General features: G+C 46.8%; 2 protein-coding genes across 24 annotated transcripts in view; both read right to left on the bottom strand.

Annotated features, from left to right (window-relative positions):
- Nucleotides 1-457: 457 nt before the first annotated feature.
- On the bottom strand, nt 458-8495 carry STAC3 (SH3 and cysteine rich domain 3). Of its 2 annotated transcripts, XM_061416749.1 has the most exons (13): nt 6535-8495; nt 6402-6430; nt 5621-5681; nt 5093-5360; nt 4759-4856; nt 4472-4544; nt 3513-3610; nt 2112-2178; nt 1887-1936; nt 1537-1622; nt 1301-1352; nt 1074-1211; nt 458-911 (listed from the first exon to the last, which is right to left on the bottom strand). In XM_061416749.1, exons 3-13 carry the CDS (start codon nt 5678-5680, stop codon nt 813-815), a joined length of 1089 nt encoding a protein of 362 aa, XP_061272733.1. In that variant the 5' UTR covers nt 5681; nt 6402-6430; nt 6535-8495; the 3' UTR covers nt 458-812. The 2 variants fall into 2 exon arrangements, with proteins under 2 accessions (XP_061272733.1, XP_061272734.1); XM_061416750.1 differs by lacking the exon at nt 1074-1211 and having other exon boundaries at nt 471-911; nt 6402-8495.
- A 95-nt stretch (nt 8496-8590) lies between these two features.
- The window catches only part of R3HDM2 (R3H domain containing 2), a 162680-nt gene continuing 143549 nt past the window's right edge, over nt 8591-27721 (bottom strand). For 9 of the 22 annotated variants that reach the window (XM_061416720.1, XM_061416721.1, XM_061416719.1 and 6 more), the window contains 12 exons: nt 25178-25210; nt 24278-24379; nt 22343-22585; nt 21874-22000; nt 21486-21646; nt 20848-21002; nt 19199-19299; nt 13885-14054; nt 13304-13451; nt 11240-11337; nt 10808-10892; nt 8591-9636 (listed from right to left, as the gene is read on the bottom strand). In XM_061416720.1, coding sequence (XP_061272704.1) covers nt 9296-9636; nt 10808-10892; nt 11240-11337; nt 13304-13451; nt 13885-14054; nt 19199-19299; nt 20848-21002; nt 21486-21646; nt 21874-22000; nt 22343-22585; nt 24278-24379; nt 25178-25210 — 1764 coding nt within the window. In that variant the 3' untranslated portion in view covers nt 8591-9295. Of the gene's footprint in view, nt 9637-10807; nt 10960-11239; nt 11338-13303; nt 13452-13884; nt 14055-16624; nt 19081-19198; nt 19300-20847; nt 21003-21485; nt 21647-21873; nt 22001-22342; nt 22586-24277; nt 24380-25177; nt 25211-27721 lie in introns of those variants that run through there. The other 13 variants (XM_061416732.1, XM_061416724.1, XM_061416728.1 and 10 more) reach the window with 5 other exon arrangements.

The following is a 27721-nucleotide window of genomic DNA, read 5'->3' as shown; positions in this document are numbered from 1 at the left end:
CACCCCCTCCCAGGCCGAGGGTCTCGAGCTTGGTGTCTCCAGTTCTCTCCTCTCCCCCCGACCCCCGCCCATCCCATCCCTCGCACTTCAACCGAGATCTTGCATCGCCCCCTGGCGGCCTAGCTCGGAACTGAGCCAGGTTCGAAAATGGCAAGGGGCTGCCCACGGCGAAATCGCTCAGAGCTCTAGGGAGCTACCCTGCTACTGGATCCTGCTCCCAGCGGCAGGGGCGCGGGGACCGTGACCTCAGTCCGACTCTCTTTCTTCATTGACGACAGAGGCCTTGCCGAGCGGACGCGTCTATCTCCCCACCTCGCGCCAGCCTCAGCCCAGGTGGGTCTCGGGTTACTCGATGGTAGTGAGGGGAGACTGCTGGGGAAGATTCTCCACCCCTTCGGAGGGCTTCTCCTCCCTCCCCCTTCGGCCCCCAGTTAAACAGCAAACTTTTCTTAACTTTTGTCAAAACTTTAATAAATTCTCAATATTCGATGGTTCGTCTCAAACCCCCACCCCTCCCGTCTCCCTAGTAGAGAGGCATTCTTTCTACCCCCACGCCCCCGCCAGATTTGGGAAAAAAGGCTGGGCCTGAGGGTTGCGAATGAGGCTGCTCCAGGCACCAAGAATCCGACGCCCTCGGCGGGGGAGGGGGACGGGAACCAGTCCCTTCCTGGAAGCCCCGTCACGTTTCGGTGGCCTTCCCAGCCCTCCCCAACCCAGCCATGTAGTTGCTTTCGCCCCTTTTCTCCCCAACCTCCACTGGGCCTGCCCAGAATGGGGTTTGGGTTATCTCCCACTGGCAGGCGTCAGCACGCCTAAATCTCCTCCAGAAAGTCGGTGGGGAACAGCCCCACCTTGCGGCCGGTGTAGACCTTGACGTAGCCGCCGGTTTCATCGCCTTTTTGCACCACAATCTAAAGAATTAAAGGACGAGGGAGAGAAAATGGAAGAGCTGAGCAAGGGAGCCCAAAGCCATGGAGGCCCAATCTGGTCCCATGAATGAGTTACGATCTGAAAGGAGTGTAGTTGGCAGAGGAGCCTCTGGGCCTGGCTTTGAGTTGGGGCACCAGAGCTACCTGGTCCTTCTTGAGAGTGATCTGCCCTATCTCGCGGTTCCCCACGAAGGATCTGGTTACGCGGTGCACACGCTCTCCAGCCCGGACCCGAATAATGAAGTTTGGAGGGAAAAATCCGACCTTCTCCCCTATTTTCCCCTAGAGGAGGTGGTAGGAAGAATTAATCTCACAGTCTCAGGCTCTAAACTCAACCCACGTCCCACCTGAGCCTTAGCCATCTCTCTTACCCGCCACCACTCCTCATTGGAGTCATCAATGACTGTGATCTTCTCTCCAGGCCTGCGACAGGAAGGAAGGGGCCTCTGAGATTCAGGGACCTTACACATTCGGTCCCTTGGCTGTGCCCAGGTCCAGCCCCAAATAGGCTCCATGCCCTGAGTCCCCCCTTTTCCTTTCCCATAGGGAACTGGGTTCTCCCTCTCCATTCCCAGTACACCCCCACCCCAATTCTAAGGTCTCTCACGGGAAATCCAGATCGTCCTTCTCCAGGGCTTTGAATCGATAGAGAGCCACAAAGTAATGAGACTGCTGGAAGCCAGGCTGCTTGTGCTGAGGGTGAAAGGGGGTGAAGAGTCTCAGGGCTCCTCTGTCCCACACTGAGGGGCAGGAGGCCAAGGCAGGGACATTTTCCAGACACGCTACATTCCACCTCTCTTCTGTGTCCCTGAACTGAGAGGAATGTGTTGGTCATGTGTATGGGTGAGGTGGTGAAAAGGGCAGGTTAAGGATTGGAACCCACAGAATATGTGTGAGTGCTGTCAGACCTGGGTTGGGGAGAGGACCGGGGTCCCCTTAGGGAGAAAAGATTCTCACTTTGTCATCAGGTGTCTTCTTTTCAGCTTTCTTATCCCCTTCAGGGTTTCCTAGAATGGGAAACACTGACAAATTGTCTCTGGCTTTTGGACGGTAGCCCTCAGTCCCTTACCTTTCTGTTCCAGGGCCTCTTATCTCTTATCTCCCTTTGGCTCTCCATCCCTGGGGCCATGACTGAGCCCCAGCCCTCCTCCATCTCAATGGACAGAGGTGGGTGTTACTCACCATCCTGGGGTTTGCCTTCCTCTGGTCTGGCAGACTCTGGCTCCTCTTCCATCATGGCCGCTAGAGACTGGAGAGGGCACCAGCATTAGGAAGATGCTGTGTTGAAAACCCACATTGCCCTGGCTGTCAAGTCAGTCCAGAGAACTACAGAATAGGATCTCAGGTTTGGAAGGAGCCTTGGAGGAAGTATCTAGCCAACCACCTGCCTACTGCACGGACTTGCTCTGAAACATCCTGCTAGGTTACCACCTAAATTGTGTTTGAATGTAGGTGACAGGAAGTTCACTACCTTGCAAAAATCCTTGTCTTTTATGTAATGTCTGCTTTTCAAAATATTACAGTGTGTAAGAGAAAAACAGGCAGCACAATTTTTGTAATTCCTTTAAGACGATAGAACCTGAGTGGGCTAGCCTCTCTGGAAGCAGTCAGATCATACTGATAGTACCTTAGAAGTCATGGCTCACTCCACAGAAATCCCTAATTTGCACCTAACCTCCATATCAACTACTTTGAGGCCAGATCTCTAGTTGTGTTTTTGTGCAGTTGATTTTTTTTTTGATCCAAGAACAGTTAGGTATTTTTTCCTTACAAAAATTTTGGATTATTAGTTCTTGGTCTTTCTGCTAGTCTGTAAGGTTTTTGAATATATTATTCAGTGTATAAGTTTTCCCTCATAGGTTTCCTACAAACTTCATGGGACATATCATTTATATCTTCATTTGTAGCAGTGAGAAAAATGTCCATAGGTGAGAACCAAGGACTAAAGCAGGTCAAAAAGCATCAGAAACCTCCCTACAGTTGGAAACTCCCTAAAGGACCAGGATCCTTTGGATGCTGTCATTCAACTAATTTTACGAATCCATCTAACTGTGATCATTATCCACATTAGTCCATCCTTGTCCAGAAAGATATAAGGATATGCTAACAAATCCCTTGCTGAGCTGAATACAAGTCTATTGTATTACCAATCTAGGAAATGAAGGTGCTCTTGGCCACAAGCTTTGTGTCTCAGTTTCCTCATCTTTAGGATAGATGAGTCAGAACAGATTGTCTTCATGGGCCCTTATGGGGTTCTAGAATGGCATGACAAGTTCTCCCTCCCAAATCCAAAAGCATAGATCGCTTCTGTTGCCTGGCAATGCCAGAGGCCTAGGTCCTAGCCTTTAGTTGAATTATGGTGGTTAATCTGACAAGTTCTGAAGGGAGTTCCTAGAGTAAACACATGCTATAAGGAGATGCTAAACTGAGGCCCTTTAAAACTGCACACAGAAATTTGTCTGTCGGGTTGTGTGCAGTTTTAGGGGAAAAGGATCCCTACTTTTGTCAGCTTTCCAGAGAGGAGACAGGACCTGCTCATTGGGGTCTCTGGAAGGGATCTCAGTAGGAAGATTGGGTGCTCACATTTTTCTTATCTGCCTGTCCCTTCTTCCTTTCTTTGTTTGCCATGATCACCCCAGTGCGAAGAGTTTCAAACACAGGGTCATTGCGATTGGCAGAAGCTAGTTGGAATGGAAGAAGAAAAGAGATATTAGTGGGGAGGCCGGAAAAGGCTTGGAGGAAAAAGAGACCACCTAAGTAAGGGAGAGATGGGATTGAGTAATAGATACCCGAGTGTGTGTGTTTAGAATTAGAAAAGTGTCAGCTGGGTATACCTAGATCATCAATTTATAAAGAACTCTAAAGACATCACTGGAAATATGATGGAGAAAAATATTTATCCGCGCTCCTTCCAGGCCGAGCATTGTATGTTGTTAGAAAGACAACTCTACTAATAAGTTGCTTGGGAGCTGGGGAATGCTCAGAACCACTCTTTTCAAGGAGAGTGGGTCCTTTGTGTTACTGTTGGCTTTTATTCCTCTGAGTGGCATGTGCAAGCTGGGGTACTACCAGCAGTGGGTTCTTTTTTTTCCATCCATGCTCCTCACAGAGAGTTCAGTCTCTTCTCCAGATAAAGGTTGAGCAAATTATCAATGAATACATTTTTAAGGGGTGCCAAATTATGAATCTTCCCAGGATGCCCACAGCTCTTGATCTGGCCCTGAGCCTGGCGTTATTTTGTAATAAGGAGATGAGGAGAGTGTAGTTCATGGTTACAAATGGCTTTGCATAGAAAGAGCACAGAGTTTGAATTCAGGCAGATGAAAGTTTCAGTCTCTTCCTTACCATATAGAGCTAAATCTTATCTCCCCCAGCCATAAAACACGGGGATACTGACTTTGTATCCAAGATGGCTAAAACACTAGATTGAGTGAAAACGATGGGAAATAGAATGTTTCAGAATTTGGCTTCCAAATCTGGAGATGGTGATGAAAGCACCTCTAGGCTTTCCCACTCCCTCAGGTTCCATACGGGGCACTTACAGAGATCTTTGACACAAGCGTACTGCTGGTTGCTGTAGAGTGGAGAGCTATAGGCCCGATGGAAACCAGGGGGCTGTAGGATTGGACAGGAGACAACATTAACGATATGAGGCAGGGCCCAGAACCCCATCTCTCCCACAAATACTTGCCCCTTCTTGGAGTGAGAGATGGGCTGAGGAAGAAAAAGCAGGGAAATGGGTGGGATGACTTGAGGAGGGGCTGGCAGAGGAGGAAGCTGGCCATATGTCCCCTCCCTTCTACTTTCTTGCTCCCCAGAGCCTACTCACGATCTTGCCGAAGCATCTCTGCATCTCCACATAGGACTGGCAGTGTTCGTGGATGTTGGTTTTGCAGTTCTTACAGCGAAGCCCAAATTTGTTGTTGACTTGGGAGATGGAGAGAATGCTGGGTGAGGCTACTGGTTTCCCTCCCGCTTTGAAGGGCTGCTGCTACTCTAGCTCCCAGGTCCCCTTTCTGTCTGGGAGCCAGCACTGTCTCTAAGTATTTTCTTAGAGCCAGATCTTGCCACAGCCTGTCTGATAAGACAAATACTTCTCTCCTAAACCCTTTCCCCAACCCCTGCCTTCAACAGCACACTCTCCACTTCCCTTTGTGACTCACGCACAATCATCCGGGCACAGACATCACAGAACTTGGGCTTCTTGAAGAAATGATCTTTGAATTTGTGAGGTTTATCATTAACAAGCTTAGGAGGCTCTGGGGGTGGCTCCTCCTCTTCCTCCTCTTCTTCCTCCTCTTCCTCATAGATGTAGTAGATGGGCCCACCTCCAGCTCCCACTGCCTCCCCATTGGCCTGGGGCTCTGGGGGAAGCTCCATCTCCTTTGTCCCTGTAGACTCCTTCCTGAATAACTGTTTCAGCCGCTGTAGCTGAGGGAGGGAGATCCAGTGTTGAAAGAACTGTCTTGCTTTCTAGAGTAGGTAAGGCTGAGGCTATCTATACATTTTTCTACCTGGGACAAGGGCCACACTCCGGGATTAGGGGGTGTGGGGGCTGCGGGTGCTGTTGAGCATTTTAACAGTAAGTAAGATTTTAACAAATACAAGTGAGATCAATTCAAGCATTTTTCTTCAAAAGCTGCAGGGGCTCCCCAGCTCCCCACCCCCGGTGGTCAGAGGCCCAGACTCACCCCACCCTTCCGAGTCTCTGATGGAAAAGAGGAGGACTCCAGCACCTCCTTTTCTGTCATCCTGCAAGAAGTTGGACCCACTGTGAAATCTCATCCCCAGCTGCCATTCTTCCCTCCCTTATTCCTGTCCCTTGTAGTAGGGTGGTCCTTGAAGGGGAGGCTTTGCGAGAAATTTGGTTAAAAAGAGATCCTTTCACAAGGTTTATGAGCAGGGAGGGCCAGAGAAAAGCCCAGCAGACTAAAGAACTTCCCAACTAGCTCCTCAAACCAGTAAGCATCCTTCTGCCCTGAGGGACAACCCAAGTTTACAGCCCTAAGGCTGCATGGTTTAGGGATTTTCCTACAGATACTTTGTTTCTCCTGGAAACCTGGGGCAACAGAAATGTGACACACACACCTTCCTAGATCCTCTTTCAAGAGGTTTAATGTGTGTGTCCACAAGCATGCGTGGAGGGATGGGCTGAGGACAGTTGTTCTCCTCTAGCTCTCTCGTGAGCCCTGGGGGCCCAGTGCCTAGTTCCCAGCCTGCCTCAGGCTTCAGCTATTTTAAGTTTTCAGAGTAATATGAGCCTTTCCTTCCCTTACTGCTCCATTCTCCTGATCCCACCCCCACCCCACCCTCCAATCCTAGCTCTTGTCCTGGAGTAGCATAATAAATTCACTCCTAAAACCCAAACTACTCACAAACAAGGAGAGAAATGAAGAAGCTGAATAGACTATGGATTGGGGAAGCTTGGGTGAGCAATCCTGGAAACGGAAAGAGGATGAAGAGGCAACTTACGTTTGGGATTCCCTAAGTCAGTTCACAGCCTGCAGAGGAAAAGAGGGAGCCCCTGTGATCTTGATGGTGGTGCTGGGGGAGGACTGGTCGTCTTCCTTGGGGGCTAAGCCCCCCCAGTACCCTCTGTACTCACACCAGCTACCCAGACGGTGTTTGTAGACCTCCTAGCCTCTTGCCTTGGTGTCAGAGCTGAAATGACAGGGCTAGAGGAAAGTGGACAGCTGAGCGACACAGCTGACACAGAGAAATTGGACACGGGGCGGGCTGGACCCTAACTCCTCCCACCCCCCTGAGTGCTGTTGCCCAGTTTTTCATCTATGGTGTGCAGGTCAGAACTGGCTAAATTCAGGAAGGCACTGTCCATACTGCATACTCATGTGCATGAATTTTTTGGGGGGTTGCTCCATATAGCTTGTGGAATCTTAGTTCCCTGACTGGGAATCGAACCTGGGCCCAGTGAAAGCTCAGAGTCCTAACTACTGGACTGCCAAGGAATTCCCTCATGAGAATGACTTTAAATAACTAAAGGTAAAGATGAATTATAAACAGCCTTCTTCATCCCTTTATCCCAAGGTCCAAACACCTCCCCAGTTCTACTCTCTCTGGAATCTAGCTTTCAGCCTCTCAGCCACTGTCGTCTTGTGGCCACGTGTTTTTGTACCCTCAAGCACTGATCTAGCCTCCAATCTTTAGGAAGGAAAGAGCTTGGAAACTGGTGAAGAAAGGGAAACTTGAATTTTCAGAACTCCTCAAAATCAGCTGATTGCTTTTCTATCCAGGGGAAGCTGGAAGAGTGCCCTGCTGCTATTCTGTGAGGGAGTAAAGAACCTGTGGTACTGCTCTGTTCCCTGCAGTAGCCCCAGAGGTATCTGTCCCCTATCCCCCTAAAATCTTATCTTTGGGGTGAATGGAATTCTAAAAGCTATTTTAAAAAGCCAGGCTGGGACTTCCATTTGAGAGGTTCTGGGGGAGTGAGGGTCTAATGATCACAGAGATTGTTCTGTTAATCTTGGACAGAAAGCAACAGCTGTCACACAGAGAGTCTTTGTCATCTGTCATGTGCCCTTTGCCATCTGCAAACTCTTGGAGGTAGGATGGCCAAGCCTCAAGCTTCCTTCGTCATTCTGATTCCCTGATTCCATTTCCTTCCTCTGCTGCCCTGGCATATGAACCAAGGGGTCAAATATGTATCTGGCAGTGTTATCTCACAGGGATGCAGCCTTTTCCTAGTCTGAGCTATGACATGGTTGAAAAAGGAGATACTCCCATCTCAGAGGAGAGTAATTTGGAGACGGTAATGTCGTGTTGCTTTATCCTGTGTATCTGCAAGAAGTAAAGGATTATGTTAGAGGTTGGGTCAGACTAACTTCAGAGGAGGCTGGCTAGAGAGACTGCTATCCAGACCCCAGGGATTTCCATGGCAATGTGCTATGTCATTTCTACCTACTGTTCTTTTTTTTTTTTTTTAAGGGGAGGGTGACATTGAGAAGGGGCTGCTGGATGGTTCTGGGTCAACAGGCTCTTTAACGGCCCTGGTCTGACTGGTTGAACACCAGGGTTAGCTTTGTGAAGACAGAGGAGAGCTCTGTCTTACGGGCACGTGACTTCTGTTCTTCACCTTTCTTCAGCTGCACAGGACAGGGACTGCTAAGCACACCTGGACAGTATGGCATCTTGGCATAGCACGTTCAACTGACAGTTTTATTTTAAGAAACATGCAATCCTGTTCCTATCAGGTAGAACCCAGCCCTCTGGCTTTGGAGTTAAAGAAAGGCCCAAGTCCTCGAAGAGTTTTCAGAAGAGATGGGCAGGTATGAGGCCAGCATCTTGACCCAGTTTTGACCTCACTCACACCCCTCTGGCTTAGCTACCAGAACCCTAAATGAATATCACAGCATTAACAGGGTGGAAGGAACCTGGAGGTCACCTAGTTAGTCCAAGTCTCTTATTTTACTGGTAAGAACTCAGAGGTCCAGTGTCTAGAGTGATGTGCTTGATAAACCACAGTTCGTGGCAGAGTCCTGTCAGAGACCCGGCCATCTATCAGAAACACTTGTTAAGGAGGACGGGATGCAGGGAACTGTGTTAGGCAGATATGTGTGCATATGCCAGAGAAAGCCATCCAGCCCACACCAAACCCACCCAGCCCTCATCCACACCAGGGTGGCAACAGGAAACAGGGACTGATGTCCAGTGACAGATTTTTTTTTTTTTTATATTTAAAAACAAAATCAACCTCCCCCCAAAGAACCCCCCAACAAACAAAAAATCAGATTAAATAAAATTTACAGTGAATATACCCAGCAAACATCTGTATGTGCAATTAAATACTGTGTCTGTTACTGCGGCACAAACCTCAAACAAACAATATACAAGTGTTCTGGGGGTAGGGGCGGGTGGAAGGAGGCCCAAGTTTTAACTCTGTGGGGTTTGGAGAGACAAGATGGGGTGAGAGAAAGGGGAAATCAATTTTGTTTTTCTTAATTCTGTCCATATAAATATATTCATAAAGACCAAAAAAGAAAAGGGAGCTCGGGATGGTAAGGAAATAGAACAGGGGAGTGTGGGACCCTCCCAATTCTACCTGACCAAAAAATATGAATTAATTTCATGGTGAGAGAAGAGATAAAAAATGATAGAAGAGGATGGGAAAGAGAGGGAAGCGGACATGGGCCAACCAGGGAACTGGAGGGAGCCTTGGCAGGGGAGTGAGAAAGTCCAGGGCCAGTGTGAGTGTTTGTCTGTTTCCATCTTCATCCCACTGTCTTAGGCTCCAGTTTAGTGTCTGTCTGTAGACCTTATCTTACTTTCTGCCTGTCTGTGGTCTGACAGGACCTCCTGACCCCCTCCACCCTGCCCCCACCCCTGCCATGCTGGTCCCTTCTCTTCTCCATTTATTGGGAGCTGGCTCGCTCCAGGATCCTCAGGTCATAGTTCTTTTTGGCCACTCGAAGTTTGAAGCGACTCACAGAGTTGTTGAGGCGAAGGGAGGCATTCTGAGCAGCCAGGGGGCTGGGGAACACAGCCACAATGGTGTACAAGGCAGCGAGGTCCGAGTGGCGGCCATTCTCAGCAGTCCCACCGTTGTCCCCCCCACCCCCACCAGGCAGCCCCTGAGCATCCTTGAGCCACTGGATCTTGGCACCGGACATGGCAAGCTGAGTGAAGAGTTTGTCTGCCTCGGTACGGGTGATGCCCTCCGGGAGATCTGTCACCTCCAGTACCCGTCCCAGAACTGGAAGGGGAGGAGAGAGGATACGGTTGTGAGAGGTGCAGAGTAGGCAGGACTGGACAGTGGCCTGGCCAAGGAGGATCTAGTTGACTAAGTCTGTATACAATGCCCTCAAAAGCCCAGCCTTTCTCACTCAGTTCTTTCCTTCCTTCCCACATCAATCCAACTCCCCACCATTCAGACTCTGACCAGGGCAACTAGGAGACACAAAGAACCTTTCTCTTCTCTTAGCCAGAGATGTAGACAAGAAGAGACCAAGAATCAGAATGCCAGAGTTAAGATCTGGAAACCTATACCTCAGCTCTTGCACAAGGTGCCATCACCATGAAGGAAGGATGGCTTTTGGTGATGTTCATTCACAAAGTTAACAGCTCAATCTGAAATATGTTACATTTCCTTCCCAGAGGCTGGCCCAGGTAGATTCCTCTTCCTTATCATCTAGGGAAGTCAGTTTCCCTTCCTGTTCTTGTTTAGCAAATTGCTTCAAACAGGGGAACCTCCAAGAGAGCTTGTATGCCTAGCTTGGAAGGCCTGCAGGAGGAGAGCTACTCCCTCACATTTTAGTATCAAGCCTCTCCTAAACTGGGTCTAGGACTACCAGAGACAGACATTCTAGATCAGGGTCAGGACCACTTCCATGAGATTCTCTATTAATAGCAGGCTCAACAAACTTCATCATTATATTACTCCCAATTTTTACCCTCATCTTCCCCAAGACCTGGAATGGCTTGGTAAGGAGGACTGAGACACAACTTCTCCAGCTTCTCCTTGCTCTTGAATACAAAAAGGTCCTCTTTTGAATGCCCGCTGACCCTAAGCTGGCCTTTCTCACCAGCCTGGACTGGTAATGCAGAGCTGGAGGGTTAAGCTCTTCTTGTGGGGATTTAGCAATGGCAACCCACTCCAGTACTCTTGCCTGGAAAATCCCATGGGCAGAGAGAAGCCTGGTAGGCTGCCGTCCATGAGGTCGCAAAGAGTCGGACACGACTGAGCGACTTCACTTTCATTTTTCATTTTCATGCATTGGAGGAGGAAATGGCAACCCACTCCAGTGTTCTTGCCTGGAGAATCCCAGGGACGGGGGAGCCTGGTGGGCTGCTGTCTATGGGGTCGCACAGGGTCGGACACGACTGAAGCGACTTAGTAGCAGTAGCAGCAGCATCCTATCACTCACCAACGTCTGTTGTCCCCAAGTCAGTGGAGGCAGATTTGAGTGCTTGTCTCTTGCTCCGATTTCCATGCTTCAATCCGCTCTGTCCCTTCAACATTTGAAAGATAACTCTCATTCCAGGTAAACAATATTGACTGCCTTGCATCCCAGTCTGTCTGAGAGATTAAGGAACAGTATGCGACCCTAAAGATCCCACCCTACCAGTCAGACTGGCCAGAGAGTGGCCAGTGAGAAATAAAGAGCCCCTCCCAATTGGCACTGGGAAGGGGTGAGAAGAATGAGCACAGGAGTGGGGCAAAGGCTGCCCCCACTGCGTCCATGCTCTCTGGATTGTCTCCCTTGTCCACCCAGCTGGTTGAGGTGATGGCTCAGAAGCAGGGGCCTGGATGAGAAGGAGACTCCAGTGGCCCTGAGGCTGATGGGAGACACCCTTACCTGGTGCACCGAGTAAGCTGACTGGCCATGGAGCAGGGGAGGGCAGATGGACAGATTGTACTGTAACGGCTGGCCCAAGAGGGAATAGCGACCATCACCTAGGGAGGAAGCACAGGTGGTTTTCTGGGAGTTTGCGCTATTTGGTATGACTTCTGTACTTCATGGGGCTTTGGAGATGGGACTGCAACAATGCATACTATTCCTACTTTTTCTTTGATAGGAGTGCCCATGTCACTGATTTTAAGCGTTGTCTGTCTTCCTAACCCCCTTGGTTCTCAGTTGTATCTTGGACAAAAGGGGTTATTAGATTCCCTCATCTTTGAAGACGGAGAAGGCAATGGCACCCCACTCCAGTACTCTTGCCTGGAAAATCCCATGGACTGAGGAGCCTGGTAGGCTGAAGTCCATGGGGTTGCTGGGAGTCGGACACGACTGAGCGACTTCACTTTTACTTTTCACTTTCATGCACTTGAGAAGGAAATCGCAACCCACTCCAGTGTTCTTGCCTGGAGAATCCCAGGGATGGGGGAGCCTGTTGGGCTGCCGTCTCTGGGGGCGCACAGAGTCGGACACGACTGAAGCGATTTAGCAGCAGCAGCAGCATCTTTGAAGAAGGGCTCTGTTCATTGAAGACAAAAGGCCCTAGAGGAAACCTACAGACCCTTATAACTGTCTTTTATTTCTCATATAGTTGCTTCTCACTCTAAACCCAAGGCTCAAGTTTCTGACTTAGATGAGAGGAAATACAGTGTAATAGATAAGAAGAGAGACCTGTAGCCAGACTATATTCAAATTCTGTCTCTGTTCTGAAGATGGGATGTTGGGTATGTTCTCTCATCAGCACTGGTGCAGTTAAATGACTATAAGATATCACACCTGTGTGTTAGCTATTATTGGTGATAAATACTGTATTTCAGAGCACTCTGAAGTTTTAAATCATATTCTCATCTTATTTTTATACTGCTTTTGATAGCCAAGGCAGAAAGCAGATAAGATTATTTCCATTTTACATGTGATTAATCTCATTTTATATATTAGGAAACTGAGGTCTGGTTCTAAGTTTAAGTAACATGGTAACATACTCAGCTTCACAAAACTAGTTAGTGGTAGAACTAGAATTTGAACTCAAGTCTTTGTTTTTTGTTTTTTTTTTTTTACTTTTTAAGAAATTGAGTTATTTCTGAAATAAAATATTGGCGGTATGTTTTAAAGCTATAAAACTCTAATTCTTGTAAATTCTTGGTTAAAAATTTGACTGTGCTTATTAAAATGGCCATCTGTGTTCTGCACTTGAGATTTGTGAAAAATAAAGTTTCTGTGGGAAGGTGACCTCTGGTTTCCTGATCATGGGAAGGAGCGGGTGTCTGGGGCTCGGTGGCTTGGGACTAGTTTCCTTGGGCCACCCACCCTGGGCTGGAGGAAGGGGCCACATCCCCCACCTGCCCAGGTGCAGGGAGCAGGACTCCCACAAGCTGGGTGGCATCTCAACAGACTCGTATAAGTTGTGATTCTGATAGAAAGAACAGCAGAAGTGCCAGGATGCTCCCTCCTCGTCTGTGACAGTCATAGCTGAGCCCTCCTTTGGTGTCCACCAGGGAACAGACAGCAACGAGCAGCTGTTCTAAGCTTCTGTCTGTCACAGTAAGTTGGGGGTGAACCCAAGTCCTTTCACTCAAATCCAGCATTCCCTTTTCTAAAACCATACTGTTTCTGACACACCCCATATTCCTAGCCCTCAGACTCAGTACTGATAGGTTAAACTCTTTGCTGTTCATTAGAAAGTTCAGGGAACTTCTTTTCCCTGACTCGCAGTCTCTGGGGACTTGGAAGGAAATACTAAATACGTAAAGGAGATCTAGAGTTAAGGTAACTATGGGCAGCACTAAAGACGGGTGTATCTTTGGCCTAAACAGGGACATTAAAGGAAGAGCTGGCTTCTACGAACTGAATGGCCAGCCACAGTGATTCTCTGTCTATTGCTACCCTCTTGATCTCCCCACTTGGGAATGGGATGCAAAGGGTGAATTTGACAGCTGACAGCAGCCCACCTTACTGAACCCTTACCCTGTGCGGGACCTCCAGGCCGGGGGAACTGTGTGAGGACAGGAAGGGGACTAAGTCCTGTGCAGACGTTGCTGAGGCTGGTGACAGGAGAGGGTGCTGGAGACTGAGTAGGAGATGTGACAGGGCTGCTGCTCATCTGTGTGTTGGCCTGTGGGAGAGAGCAGAGTACACATCACATATACACCAGACCCTGCCCTCTGGATTACTCCTACAGCTTGGCTTAAAAGTTACCTCTCAGGAAACTTCTCTTGCTGAACTCTGTCAAAGTCAGAGTGCTCCTTCAAACTGGCCCCTGAGTGCCTAATTAGTTGGTATTATTTTAATATTCACTTCCTGACAACCTGTTTTACGTCTTCCCTTAGTGTTTTTAAGCATGTGTCCTATCTGCCACCTTAGGTCTTAGGTTCCTTGAAACCCTGAAAGAAGATGCTCCCTCCTCTATTTCCTGTGTTTCTTCTGAAAAGTGCCCAGGGTAAAAGAGCGCACAAGTAAAAGAGGCTGCTTGGTCAATGGCAAAGACTGCTTCCTGAAAAGAATCTGGTCACCTCCCTGCCAAGATAAAGCTGGGCTGCAGGACTCACCTGAGGGCTGCTCTCAGGACTGTACAGGTCTCCAGGTTTCTGACCCCGCTGGTCCATGCTGTAATATTTACAGTGACTCCACTGGACCATCGATGGGTTCTGGGGAGGCTGGGGTCCATTAGGGACATTCAGCTGCATGACCACCACACCTGGTCCAGAAGGTGACACTCCTGAGTGGCAGGAAAAAAACAGTTGGTTGTGAATTCAAACTACATTTTAACCTGTCAGCTAACCCTGAGTGGGAAAGCCTATAAGCAAATCCACCTATGGCTTCAGGGTCACTTAAACTGTGTCCTGCCAGGAATCTGAGACAGTTGCTGATTTGGTCTCTGACTCTCTCTCCTCAAACCAGTGGAAGTTTGAGGGGAAGATGCCAATGCTCTCCTGGCCTTCACCTGGTTGAGGGGTACTTTTGATAGGCTTGGCCAAAAACTACTCCATTCTGTCATAATTAGGTATTACCAAATGCCCAGATCAGATCGCTCAAATGTCTGGGCATGGTACAGGTCCCAGTCTGGAGCTTGGGGCAGGGCTGCAGGCACGTGCAGGTTTTTCTAGTAATGGCTGCAGGTAAGTCAGTGATCTCTGGTTGTTCTGGAGAAGATAAATGTGCACAGCTTCACTAAGCCAGACATTAATTCCTGGGCAAGGATAGGGTGAGTTGGAACACTTCAAGTAGAGGGAATGCCGTAGAGATATATGTCACATTCAGGAAATGACAAATAATTCAAGATGCTAAGGAAGACCCAGGAGCTATGTAGGGGAAGTACTAGGGGAAGGATGAGATACATCTCTTCATTTATCTAATAAACATTTATGGAACATTTACCAGTTCCTATGCCGGGCACTGGGTATACAACAACAGAAAAACTGGTCTCTACCCCAATGGAATGAACAGTCTATTAGAGAGTTGGACATTAAACAAATAGCTGGTGTCAAGAATTCGAAGCACATTCAGGTAAGGGTTGTAACCCAGAGGTGTTGCAAACAGGACTTGTGCTTCAGAGAGCTAACCCCAGTGGCCAAATGTAAGATGGCCGAAGGGAGGGGGAGACTAGTGACTGGAAGAGTAGTTAGAAGTCTACTGAAACAGAACACAGTGGTTATGAGTTAGAGCAGCAACAGCAGGAATGGAGTGGGAGGGTGAGACCCTCGGAAGATTTTACTGACAAGATGTAGCCGTGGGGTTTTAGTCCAGGCAACCATGGATGTAGTCTTACCCTCTCACAGGCTGGGGAAGGAAAGGGCTCACTGAGGAGGAATACTAAGTCCTGAATCTTCTGCACGGTGAAAAGCAAGGTATGGGGTCAGGGAGGAGCAGTCTGACGGACAGTTCCTGCTGGGGGAGACGGGCAGGAGCTCCGCTTCCCCACAGGGGATTGTCTAGCGTGAGGGTCTGCTCTTGGCCCGCAGCCCGTATTCCTGTGGATGGACAGTCTGAGTTCATGTGTGTGTGTGGTGGCAGCGACACGGGGCTGGGCGCGCTAGATGGAAACCTGCCGCAGTGCTGCTTCCTGGCTCAGCGCCCGGGGGCTGCCTCTGCTGCCACCATCACACTGCTTCCTATGACAGGAAATGCTACAGCCTCTGCCCTGGGCACCAGTCATGCTGGGAAGTGAGCGTGATTGCTCTTCTCAGGTAGCATCGGTCAAAGGAAAGGAGAAGAAGTGGGGGGAAGTCTGAGAACAGCTCAGGAGACACAGCATCTGTTGTATCCTAGTCCCCAATGTGTGCCCCTCCCCCATCCTCTAGGGTTCATCTAATCAGAGGGCAGAAACACTCAGAACGACAGGCTCACATCTTCCCTTCCCCTGCCAGAGGGGACAGGGTATTCATCAACACAGCTTGCAGAAGGGCCATAGGAAAACTGCGCAGTGGTGAAGTGTCATGCATTTAACAACTCCCCCTTTACTTCAGCTGCTCTGGGCACTGTATCTCCCATCCTAGGAGCCCCACCTGCGCCAATGTCCTTTAGCCACAAAACTGCAACTGACCTTCTTCAAATTGCTGAGGGGGCCAACACAAAAATAATCAAATCCACAGCTTTTCTGGAAGGCAACATATAACCTAAGCCTAATGCCCTGGGCCAGGAAAGGGTAGAGGATGTGTGAATGTGCGGGGTATGGGCACAAGCAAGGCAGTCGATGCTCCTTATAAGGCCGACATGTAGCCATACGGAGCTGTTAGGGGTCTAAAGTGGAGTGGGGAAGAGAACAAAGTCCTCATAGTATTTTCTCTGATCCTAACAAAAACAAAGGCAGGGTTCTCAGTCGCAGCCTCATTCCTGAGCTCCTCCTAACACTGAGTCCTCCCCCGCTGGCCCGGAGCGTTGTTCCTTCACTCAGCCGAGGACAGAGAGCACTACTCTGCTGATGAGCTGATTTTTATGCTTCTCATCCTCAAGCCAGAAGCAGGTGGCATCCATTAGCAGCTGAACTGTGGCCACTTCTTAATGCACATGGCAAAAAACTGCCCAAATCTCACAAAACAAAACCCCCCACAGCACTGCCCAGTGACAGCATTTCCATATTATCAGGCTGGGGGAAAGAGCCTGGGTTAGAGTAGGAAGTGCGAGAAGGGAATTGAATAAGGAAATCAATTTCATCTTGAAAGCTCTGAAAAGAGAGGGGACGTGTGAATGGCTTTTTAAGTGGCATCGTTAAACCTGGGCAGAAAGGTCGATTGGGCAGAGCAAACCCCATAAATATAAACAGATGACATTTATGTCTGGCAGAATTGGTTTTTGTTTAGTTGTTTTTTTTTTTTTTTAAATCACTGAGGTAGAAAACTGATAAGGCTTCTTCTTTACCATCTGGAATGAAATCTATGGAAAGGAATGTCCAGAGAAATAAAATCCCTCAGGCATCTTTCCCAAATTACAGGCTATAATCCTACAGTATCTTCGTCTTTTTCCCTTTTTTGGTGGGGGAGAGGGTTATCTTCAGGAAGTGGGGAGAGAAAAGAGTTATCTCTGCTTTGGAAAGCCCTCAGCTACAAAATGAGCCAGTAAGGACGTGGGAAGCTATTTCTGTGTGTACCTCACTCTGGCCACGCTGCTGTGCCACTGTGAGTTGGGAGTCTGTGCATAGGTTTCACTGCCATTTCATGTCTGTGTGCATCTTCCCAAGACAAGCCTGCAGAAACCTCAAAGGACCTGCAAGTCATTATTTCTGTGGGGAGAAAACTATTTCCTAGGGTTATGGTTATATCTAAAATCATAGTGAAGGAATTAAGGTCCCGGCCTGGGGGTAAACTGGGCAACTACAAAAATGTATTAATAAACCAGAACAGTTGCTCCAGGAACAGTCAATCCTAATCCCTGCCTTTATTTTTGGAAAAGTGACCATGCTGCTACATGGGAGAAGGGCGGGTGACTGTCCTCTGAAGGTGACATAGCAGCCCTTGTGGGCAATGCTGGCCTTCTAGCTTTCCAGTAAAGGCCAAACTGGAAAGGAAGGCAAAAGAAGCACTTTTCCTTTTCTTCCACTTCCTCTTAAGATTCCCATGACCTGGGATTGAAGATTTTTAAGATCAATGATATGGTGAATAGGTCTCTTAGATGATGTGGGTAGAATAGAGGGTCATCATCTAGGAAAAGTACAAGGGGTCAGTCAGAAGCCTACGTCAATCAGGGTGGCTAGAAAGAAAGGAAATATACTAGAAAATTCTAAAGCAGCAAAGAAATGAGATGATGAAGAGGGTTTTGTCTATTTCTATTAATTTGGGGAAGAGCCTAGATCATCTCCTTCCAATTCCAGTCCAGATCTCTAGTGCCAACTTTCAGAACCAGTAGCTGTTTCAGTTTACTTATCATTAGGTCCACAGTAGGTACTGCAAAATTATTTTCACTTGATTTGTTTCTAATTCAAAGACCTTGTATTTGTATATGAAGAGGTATAAATGCAGAGACCCAGTAGATATACTGATATACCACTAAGGATTTACACAGAAATTCACATACAACTATACCCATATGCACACGCACACACTTATCTTAACAAATAGGAGAGAAAATGCCCTGCGGTATCAAGCACCACCACAGGCTACAGCAGTTCTTGGAGCTAGTTTCTATCATTTCCATACCCCATTGGGAATTTCAAGGTCAACTGCCCCTGGCGGACACTAGGAGATACAGCTGGAGAGACCAATAATGGAGTAAATAGTAAGGGTTGTTGAATTTTAAAACCTCAGCCTGTAAGAGATCCATGGTTGGTCTGGATAAAGGCAGAAGTTATTAATCCTTGAAGCTAAGAATTGATCAGGTCTTGTGAGCAAGATTGATTCTGGAATCTATTCCACAGCACCCAACACAGAGTACAGAAAATCTTATGTGAAAAATATTCCATTTCTAAAATATGAAAAACTGGCAAAATACCTTATCTCACCAGAAGAGGGCACTCTGACATTCCCACTGTAGAGAGGAATGAGGAAGGCTGGAAGCTACCTTAAGACCCCCTTGTCTCCAGAACCCCTGAAGTCAATTTAAATGCAGTGCAATGATATGTCAGGGTAGGGTGAAAGGGAAACAGCAGTTGTTCTTGGTATATTGGGGGGGTTTTAGGCAAAGACAGACAAGCTGTGTACCATTAAGTGTATTCACCTGGGATAACTGGCCCCTCCAAAGAAGGCCTTTTTCCTTCCACTGGAGGGAAAGGAACGGAGTACAGAAACCTGTTGAAAATGTGTCCGAGGATGTAGCAGGGGTTACAGAAAGTGAAAAGACCCAAGTTCAAGCTTTAGGATTGTGACCTTACACAAAATTTATCCCTCTTTTGAGTCTTAAATTTTCTCTTCACAAAGCTGTGGAGAGAATTAAAAGGACACAATGTATGTGAGTACAAATGAAAAATTGCTAAACAAATCTAAGATACAATTTTAAAAGCATTTTATCAGCCTCACTCACACTCCCAAGAGAAAAGAAAAGCTATTTACAGGAAGAATGAGTGCAAGAGACAGAGATATAAGCACTTTATGTTGTAAAGGCATGTGAGTCGTCGTAATCCAGTCATAGTGCTGGATTTAGCAGAGAGGAAGAAACAAAGGAGAGAGAAAGGAAACAAGGAACCCAATCGACATGTGGTTCCCAGGGGGTAGGGATCAGGCAAACCACCTCACCTCTTGAGGGGGTCAATTTCAACACCTCTGGAAAACACCAGTCAGCCAGGACTTTGGTCTTTCCTCCTGATGAAGTCACAGCTGGGGACAGAGCCAATCCCTGAGCTTTCTCTGCCCTACCCAGTTCTACAGCACAAGTCCTTCAGCAGTGTTTTGCTCTCACCAGTGCCCAAGACCCCTCCATTCTTTATGCTCTTACCTGAGTACTGCTGTGGCATCTGTGGTGGACTGCAGGGAGAGGGAGACTGAGGCATCTGGTACTGCTCAGAGCCAGGAGGCTGCAGAAACCCCACAGAAGGGCTGGGGAGATGGAGAAGAGGGGAGTGGTAAAGCAGTAGAGGGAGCAACACAGCTCCCGGCAGACAGCTGTTGCCTCCTGGGCCTCCCCTGTGGGAAGCCAAGGCAGCTCCAAGCCATTCCCAGACCAATTTGCCATGCAATTTCTAAAATCACTCATCAGTTCAAAGTTAATTATATATATTTGTACTTGATCATCTTTCAATTAGGAAGCTGCTAATCAGTGCTACAGATGGAATGTTAGTGACACATGCTCTTCCCAACAGTGTAGAAACACCAAATACATAACTCATGCGAGTGTATGCGCACGTGTACACACACACACACACAAACACACACAAATACACATACTCTCTCTCTCTCTGTCTCTTTCTCTCAGAAACACAACAGAAACGCAAAGAGAGTGCCAAAAACAGACACACAGGGCTAGAGTGCTAGAGAGAGATGGGCAGAAAAAACAACTAAGGAGATACAGGATATTTTCTTAATGGCAAACACAGATCATCAATTAAAGAAAAACGGGAAAACCTCACAAAATTCAAGACACATTAAAAAAAAAAAAGACAGAAATAAACATATGTACACTGAGAGACACAGAAATACATCAACATAGGCCCAGACTTGAGTTCTAATCCCAGCTGTGCTTCTACTAACTAGTTGTATGACTTTGAGTAAGTTTCTTAATATCTCTAGCTGGAATTTCCTCATTTATAGAAGAAGGGCACAAAATAAAACAAGGGGAGTGCACTAGATATTTCTAAGATAAACTTCTATCTCTAAAATTACATTCATTATACTAAGATATACAAGCTTCCCTGGTGGCTCAGTGCTAAAGAACCCACCCACCAATGCAAGAGATGCAGGTTCGATCCCTGGGTCGGGAAGATCCCCTGGAATACGAAATGACACCCCACTCCAGTATTCTTGCCTGGGAAATTCCACAGACAGAGGAGCCTGGCAGGCTACAGTTCACGGGGTCGCAAAGAGTTGGACATGACTTAGCAACTAAACAACAACATACTAAGATATATAAACAGACAAAAGAGATAACAACTCAGATTCATCCATGGCTATAGAGGTACATGGAAAAATTTACATATGTATACACCAAACTGCTTTTTTAAAATAATAAGCAGTCTTTATTTCATAGTTCAGAAAAACAAAAATTGGGGGAAATTATAAAGTCTCTGTTTCTGAAGTAGGAATTTTTTCCTGCTAATGAATTCTTATGCAAATATCAAATTAACAAGGAGAATGAACTCCCTCATGTTCTAACTGCTTGGGGGTACCCCTGATCTTTTTAAAAAATAAACATTTATTTATTTGACTGCACCAAGTCTTAGTTAAGGCATGTGGATCTGGTTCCCTGACCAGGGACTGAACCCAGGCCCCCTGCGTTGGGAGCACTGAGTCTTAGCCACTGGAGCACCAGGAAGTCCCTACCCCTGGGATCTTTACCCCTGCTTTTCTTTTCCAGTGGAATAAAAACCATGGTGCAAAAGTTGCTAAAGGTCTGCGGGAGATGCACCCCGTCTCTCTGGGAGCCCTCACCTTGTACCGTTCTGCTGAGCTGGCGGGATCATGCTGTAATACACTGGAACACCCGCTGCTGGGAGGGCCCCCTGCACAGATTGGCTTGCAGGGACCAGCATGGGTTGCTGGAAAGGCGGCTGGACCACATTTTGTGAGTCATTACCCACTGGGACCTGGGTGAAGACAAGAAAAGAATGACCACTTTTACTCGAAACGAAGTCATCCAAAAAACAGCTTAGTCATCTCTGGACAGGGACACTCTAACCTCCTTCCCTACCTTTAGAAATCCTCTTACTCTCCTCACCTAAAGGAAACGCTGAGTGCTACCTCCACTTCCCCCTCGTCCAAACGTCACCTTTGGGCATCTGATGTACAGGAAGGAGCCTAATTTTCTCTAGATTCTACTTTTCTGGGCATATACTCATTTGCATGGTATAAAGACCAAACAATTTAAATAAAGACTCTTCTCAGACTCTTTTGACCTTCTTTCAGAGAAAGAAAACCTAAAAGTGCTAGAGGTTAAAAAAAAAAAAGTGCTAGAGGTAAAGTGAACAGCGTTAGTGTTCGAGTTGTCAGACTCGAGGACAGACGTGGGAACTGTCCTCCTTTTCCTCATCCCAAGAACTGGGTGGTTTCCCCATTCAGAATGCACCCACTTGGTAAGAAGGCAGTGGAGTGTACTGAACCACCAGGCCTTGCATCTGGCCCCCCATGCCGCTCCTCTGGTTGCTGAGCAGGCCCTGGTTCTGTGGCTGCTGGACCCCAATCATGCCTTGGTAAGCCGCTTGCTGCTGGTTAGGCATCATGGGCTGTAAACCTAGGGACAGGCAAAGCAGAGAAGACATCAGCATAGCCTCAACAATGTTTAGGAGGTCACACTCTCTTAGTAATTTTCCTTCTTTTTTGGAGATCACAGGTTCCTTTTTAGGACCCTAACCATTCCGGCCACTACTCCCCTTCCCCACCGCTTTTTAAACAGGGAAAGTAATTCTTCCCCAGTTGCTGTCCTTCCCTTACTTGCTGCCTCCGTACAGTTCCTCTTACCAGGCTGCTGGGATGGCTGAGGCAGCTGCTGACCACGCTGGGGGCTGTATGCCACCGGGTGAGACAGAGGTCGGTATTGCTGGTTGGAGTTGGGGTACTGTCCAGGAGAATAGTAAGACACCTGGATCTATGGTGAGAGGAAACAGATGTATGAGAAAGCCCCTCAAATTCAGCCCCAACATCCCCTAACTATTAAATACATCACAGTCAATTCCAGAAGTCTGTAAACAAATATTTTGGGTTTGCAATTGCAGCATTAGTGTACAAGTTTGAAACAGAAGAGGAAGGACTTGTGTTATTTGATAGATGTTTCTGACTACAAAGACAATTCGCAAGAGAAAAGTGGGGAAACGGAGGAGGGTAGCGGGCAGGTATCTCCTCTGGTCTGTCTAAACTAGAGGAAAAAAGAAGGTTTATAATACTGGATAAATTGAATTCATGATTTAGACTGGAAACCCAAACCACTCACCTGTTGAGGGGGCTGCATGTAGCCCTGGGGTGGCAGGACTTGCTGAGTAGGTGGTGCATGGCTAGAGGTGGAATAGTTGGAAGTAGGGAGGGGCTGCCCTGTAGAAGCCATGATGAAGCTAGTCTGCTGAGGGTGCTGGGAGATAAGTGGGGGCTGGAACAGAGCTGAGGATGGGTCAGCTGCTTCAGTAGAACCTTGGCGACTAAGGCTCATTTGTCCAAAGGGGTTGCTGAGATCATCTGCCTGTTGAGAGAGTGGGGGAGACCTAAGGACTGAGGTCATATCAAGCCCCAGGTCTCTGGCTTCAACACAGACAGACAGACAGAAATAGTAACCCTCTCTACCGCCTTCCTTCCTTACACCAATTTGGGATATTCCTACCTCTGTGCCCTGGGAGGTACTTTTTAGCCCTAAGCCTCTGTCATGTGGTATTTCAAATTGCTATGAATCGAAAGCTGTTTGAAGCCCAACTCCAGAGCCAGTGTCCCTACCACATATGAGGTAACAATGGCCACTCTGATTATGATCTTTATTAGAATTAGTCCTGGGGAGATGGGAGCAATGATACAACTTCTATATATAGAAAAAACAGGACTATTTAAGTCTTTCCATTTCCTGTCTTCCTCATGCCTCCAACCATGCAAAGGGCCTATATGTTGTCATAAATCTCTTTTTTATAATAAAGGACCCAGATAACACCTTGTGTGGCTGATCAGTAGATTCATGTGGCTCCCCAGCTCTGCCTATGCATTGGAAAGACTGGTGGGATCCCAGCTCCTGCTGCTTATCTCTTTACTCCCTCTTGAAGTCATTTCCACCTCTGTTCTCTGACACTTGCCTAGTGTTCTCCTGCTCTTCAGAAACCACTTCCAATTCTCACCTCTGAAAGGAGGCCAGGGTGAGCAGCTGAGCTGGGGAGAGAGACTGACTGACTAATCTGTAATTGCCTTCTCTCTCAGCCCTCTTCTCCAACCAGCAAGGCTGAGGGTGTTCCATCTCTCACTTGTATGGTGACAGGTTAGTCTGTTAACTTTAACTTCATCTCTTTTGCTCCATGCATAGTAATCAACATACACATACACATGCAGAGCAGAAGTTCTGCAAATGAAACTAGTAGAAACAAAAGATAGTACTTTACTGTGGTTTCACTCAATTTTCAGGGATCTGATCTTAGCTATTTTGCTAACTTAGTGGGGAGCAACAGATGACAAGAGCACTGGATTGCAGTTACTATTTTGAGGTTCATATTCTAGAACTTTTCAGTATGGAGCTAAGAGGTGGGAGAAAAGAAGGGATTCTAGTGAAAAAGCAGACAGGTGTGATTAACACAAAATTTGAAAAAAGTCAGGGCTCCTATAACCATGATAGAAGTCACCAACTATGAGACAGACCAGATCTTTATAAAGGATTTGTTGTCAGGGTACAAACAATTTAAACAGCACATGCTATACAACAGAAGAGGATATTTTTTATGTAAAACAGGGAAACATTTGAAGCTTTTACCAGTGGTACCAGAGAAATATGCAACTGTGTTTTTATTTTTAAAGGGAATTATAGAGAATCATTCTCTACAGTACAGAATAAACTGAGTTCCTCCACCATGGCCTGGGAGCAGATGAGATGAAGGCACATGGCAGAGAGGACAAGGAGCCCAAGTTAGATCAACATCTGATCTTGTTCCCCACTCCTGAAACTCAGAGGAACTCTGTTCTCTGTCTTACATTTAGGCATCTTTGATGCCTAAAGTACTGTGAGGAGGTCACTAGAAATGAAGTATAGTTCAGCCTGTGCCAGCTCCTAAAGAAGAAATATGTTCCTAACAATGGTTCTCTAAAAAGCATAACTGCTTTGCAAGGTTGTCACAGACTGACCCAGACATGCCCATAGACACAGGCCACACATGAACAAGACAAAAAGGTGGAATGGAGTTTATACCATGTTGTACTGCTGGGGCGGAGAGACTGGCAGAAGGACTTGGGGACAGGAGCCTGGAGAGAACTGAACAGGCTGCGGAGAGGGCTGCAGAGCCGGGACTGGCTGTGGACCAGCAGTGAGACATGTGGAAAGGCAAGAGCAAAGGGAGGTATAAGGAGAGGCAGGGGTGGGGGTGCAGGTGAGGCAGAGAAGGGGAAGGAAAGGGAAGGAACAACAAGGTTAATTATAAGAGAAATTTCACATGAAGAGTAAGGCAGCTGAGCAGGCTGGAGACCAAGTCCTGGACTTGGTCTCTGACAAACAGGCAATCTCCCCTACCAGTACAGACTCACTGCAGACACTACCCCGTTAGCCACTCAGAACTCTGTAGCTGCTGTTTACAATCTTAGGACTCTCAGATCCAGGGTTTGCCGCCTGATTCTAAACACAGCTTTTTCCCTAAGCATTTTTCCTGGGCACAGGATTCCTGGGGAGCATAACCCGCCTTGAGAAGGGATTCCTGCTTCAGTAGGAAGGGTCATCCAAGGTCTAGCTCAGCTCTCCCAGGCAGGCTCCTGACTTCACACCACAGCTCTCTTGAAGGAGTGCTCATTCACAAGGATCATCTCCCTCCCGAGGGCAGAGAAGGAAAAATAAGCCAGTTCATGTGCTACTTCCTCCTGCTCCATGATTCTTCTGTGCTCCCCCAGGCTGAGAGAGCAGTATTAAAAATGCTCCCATAAGCAAACAGGGAGGGATTTAGGAATAAAATAGAAATAGCCTAGTTTTAGCTTCTGTTCCTTGGGTTCCTTCACTTGCCTCAAGCAGGAGGACTTGTTTATTAGGAACATGGTGTGTTCTAAACCAACTAATAGGGAGTTATTTTTTTCTCTCTTCTTCCCCTCCAGTCATTTCAATCACCTCATCAGCTCTCCAGTCATAGCTTCTGGAGCCCTATGAAGAGAGGGGGAAATAACACTGATATACACTGCTCATTTACATACACTTATCTCATAACAACCTCAAAATTATCTGATAGGGAGATAACGTGTATTTGCAATTAAGACAATAGGGCTCAGAGAAATTAAATCACATACCCAGGATCATACAGCTAATGTGGCAGAGCAGGGAGAGGAACCTAGTTTTGCCTGACATATGTTCTTTCCACTCCACTCCAGAATAGGGAAAAGGTAAAGGAAGAAGTCAAACAATTACATAAATATCTTGTTTGAATAATTCTCCTTCCTCCTTTCAAATTTAGAGTATTAAGAGTTAGTTGTGGGGGAACCAAGGCATCAAGATATATATCTACCTGCCATATATCTCCTGGGAGACCCTTTCAGAGGGGATTAACAGCTCAAGAGGCAGATAGTCCAAAAATTAGAAGACTCCCAACATGGAGAATACTCCTGATATCTGCATTGAATACAATGTAAATCATCTTGGAAAAAGTTACCGATTTTCGATTTTCGACTGTGTGACCTGAGTGAGATACTGCCACAGCCTTGAAAATAAGCTCTCAGCAACTCTGGCACACCTATTTTCTGGAATTGGTGACATTCCAAATATAACTGCTGGCCAACCTGCTCAGCATGAGCTACCTGTGCTGGTAACTTTTAGACCCATTTTCTATGATCCTAATCCATTTCTTCCTCTTGAGGGATGGCCTGCCATATTTCAGGCCTTACATTCTCTGGGGGACAATGGGAGACCTTAGGGACAGTGAAATGGTAAAATAACTGCCTGTTTTTCCTCATGTTTGTGAGTTTTGAATAAAAAGTGAAGAGAGGGATGGAGGTTCAACAGGGAGGGGATAAATGTATACCTATGGCTGATTCATGTTGAGGTTTGACAGACAAAATTCTGTAAAGCAATTATCCTTCAATAAAAGAAATTAATTAATTAAAAAAAAGTGAAGAGAAAAGAAACAATGCTCTTCTGTTCATCCTCTCCTGACTGAGGAAGGGAGTGGTAAAGGCAAGCGTTCTCAGTGCTATTTTTAAGTGAAATCTACCACTATCCTCAGCCACAGTTCTCTTCTTGGAGAGTCTCAAACTCCAGTTAGGGAACTTTGAAGAACCACAGGGAAGCCAAAGACTGGCCCTGGGGGACATGACTGCCACCTACTGGTGACTTCTGGGCTAGATCATTGCTCTTGGATGCTGACTAGACTTCAGGGAGAGGCTCAGAGGATTCCTTTTCATAAGGTCTACTCTAAGTTAATTGGCCAAAAGGTAGCCACTGGTCCTTTAATCCTCACAATCACTCCCTGGTTTCAAACGTTCTACTCATATGTGATATGGAAGCCTGCTCTAACAGCAGGGGCTGCCAAGAAGGGAAAGAGCATAGTTTACCCGGAACTGTCCCCCAGGCCTGGGGCAAACGCTTGTTGCTACAAAGCTAAAGGTTTTTCTTCAAAAGGAAAAGCTTTAGGGTAAGCACAGTGGTGTGTGCGTGTGGTCACTTCCTTCATCCCCTGTTACATACCACTGAGAAATTAAATGGTAAGTATTCTGGGGTTTAACAACTTGAGTTTGGAGAGCCACCAGTGTTGAGAGACAGGGGTAAAGAGAAAGGAAGAAAGAAAAAGGCAATAGGAAGAGGAAGAAAGGGATAAAGAGAAAAGGAGATATATATATAGTGGGTATATATATTATATATATAATACATATATATATTAGCAGCTACCATGAGTGCTTCAGAGACACCAAAATTAACCAACATAAGATTTTTTAGTTTGGAGTTTGTGATCACAATTAAGTGCAAGAATAAATTTCTGAGATCTCTGTACCAAATAATGTTCCTCTGTCCCCAATTTACAGGACCTAATCTAGCACTGTACTGCCTGGAGATGATCAGTCAATATCAACAACTGACCCACTGACCCTCAAGACTCAAGAAGCATGGAAAGAATCTGAGTAAAAGTTTGGGATTTAAGGCCAGTCACCTGAACAGTCTATCTAAAAGTTTTTCAGTCCCAAATGGTTATTCTCTTTACTTATCTCTTTATCCCCCTCCCACTCTTGCTGTTTCTAGATATGGATGGATGGAGGAGACAGATGGAAGACTAAGAGGGAGACAAGGAAACAGAACTGTATCAAAATATATACATTTTAGAAAACTCAAAAAAATATACTGGGACCTTAAAAAAGTAAAGCATATACACAGAAACAGCAGGGGATGGCCAGAGGGAGAGGTTCAGAGTTTACTCACTTACAGGTCTAAATTAAGACACAGATGGGAGAGCACACACACATGCTATGCTTCAGTATGGAGTGAGGTAAGCTGATGTGAATGAGACTTAATGAGGTGGTAGAAAGACGGCAGGTGGTAGAATAAGAAAGAAAGTCAGGCCTATTATAGAGAAACTGATTAGGGACTGAGATGAAGGACTTGGAATGACTGGCATGTGTGTGAAGCTACAAAACAGAGTTTCCTAGATCTTCACTGTTCTTTATTTTAGTT

The sequence above is a fragment of the Bos javanicus genome, chromosome 5 (assembly GCF_032452875.1).
Source record: "Bos javanicus breed banteng chromosome 5, ARS-OSU_banteng_1.0, whole genome shotgun sequence".
Lineage (NCBI taxonomy): Eukaryota > Metazoa > Chordata > Mammalia > Artiodactyla > Bovidae > Bos > Bos javanicus.
The sequence above is the reverse complement of the archived record's forward strand: the minus strand, read 5'-3'. Positions and strand labels throughout refer to the sequence as shown.

Excerpts from the sequence above, each read along its gene's own strand:
- STAC3 (XM_061416749.1), bottom strand. The coding sequence starts at position 5,680 with ATGACAGAAAAGGAGGTGCTGGAGTCCTCCTCTTTTCCATCAGAGACT. Across the intron at positions 3,611-4,471 it reads CGCTTGTGTCAAAGATCTCT|CTTCTGCCAATCGCAATGAC; the intron begins GTAAGTGCCCCG and ends CATTCCAACTAG. Across the intron at positions 1,353-1,536 it reads AAGGACGATCTGGATTTCCC|GCCTGGAGAGAAGATCACAG; the intron begins GTGAGAGACCTT and ends TTCCTGTCGCAG.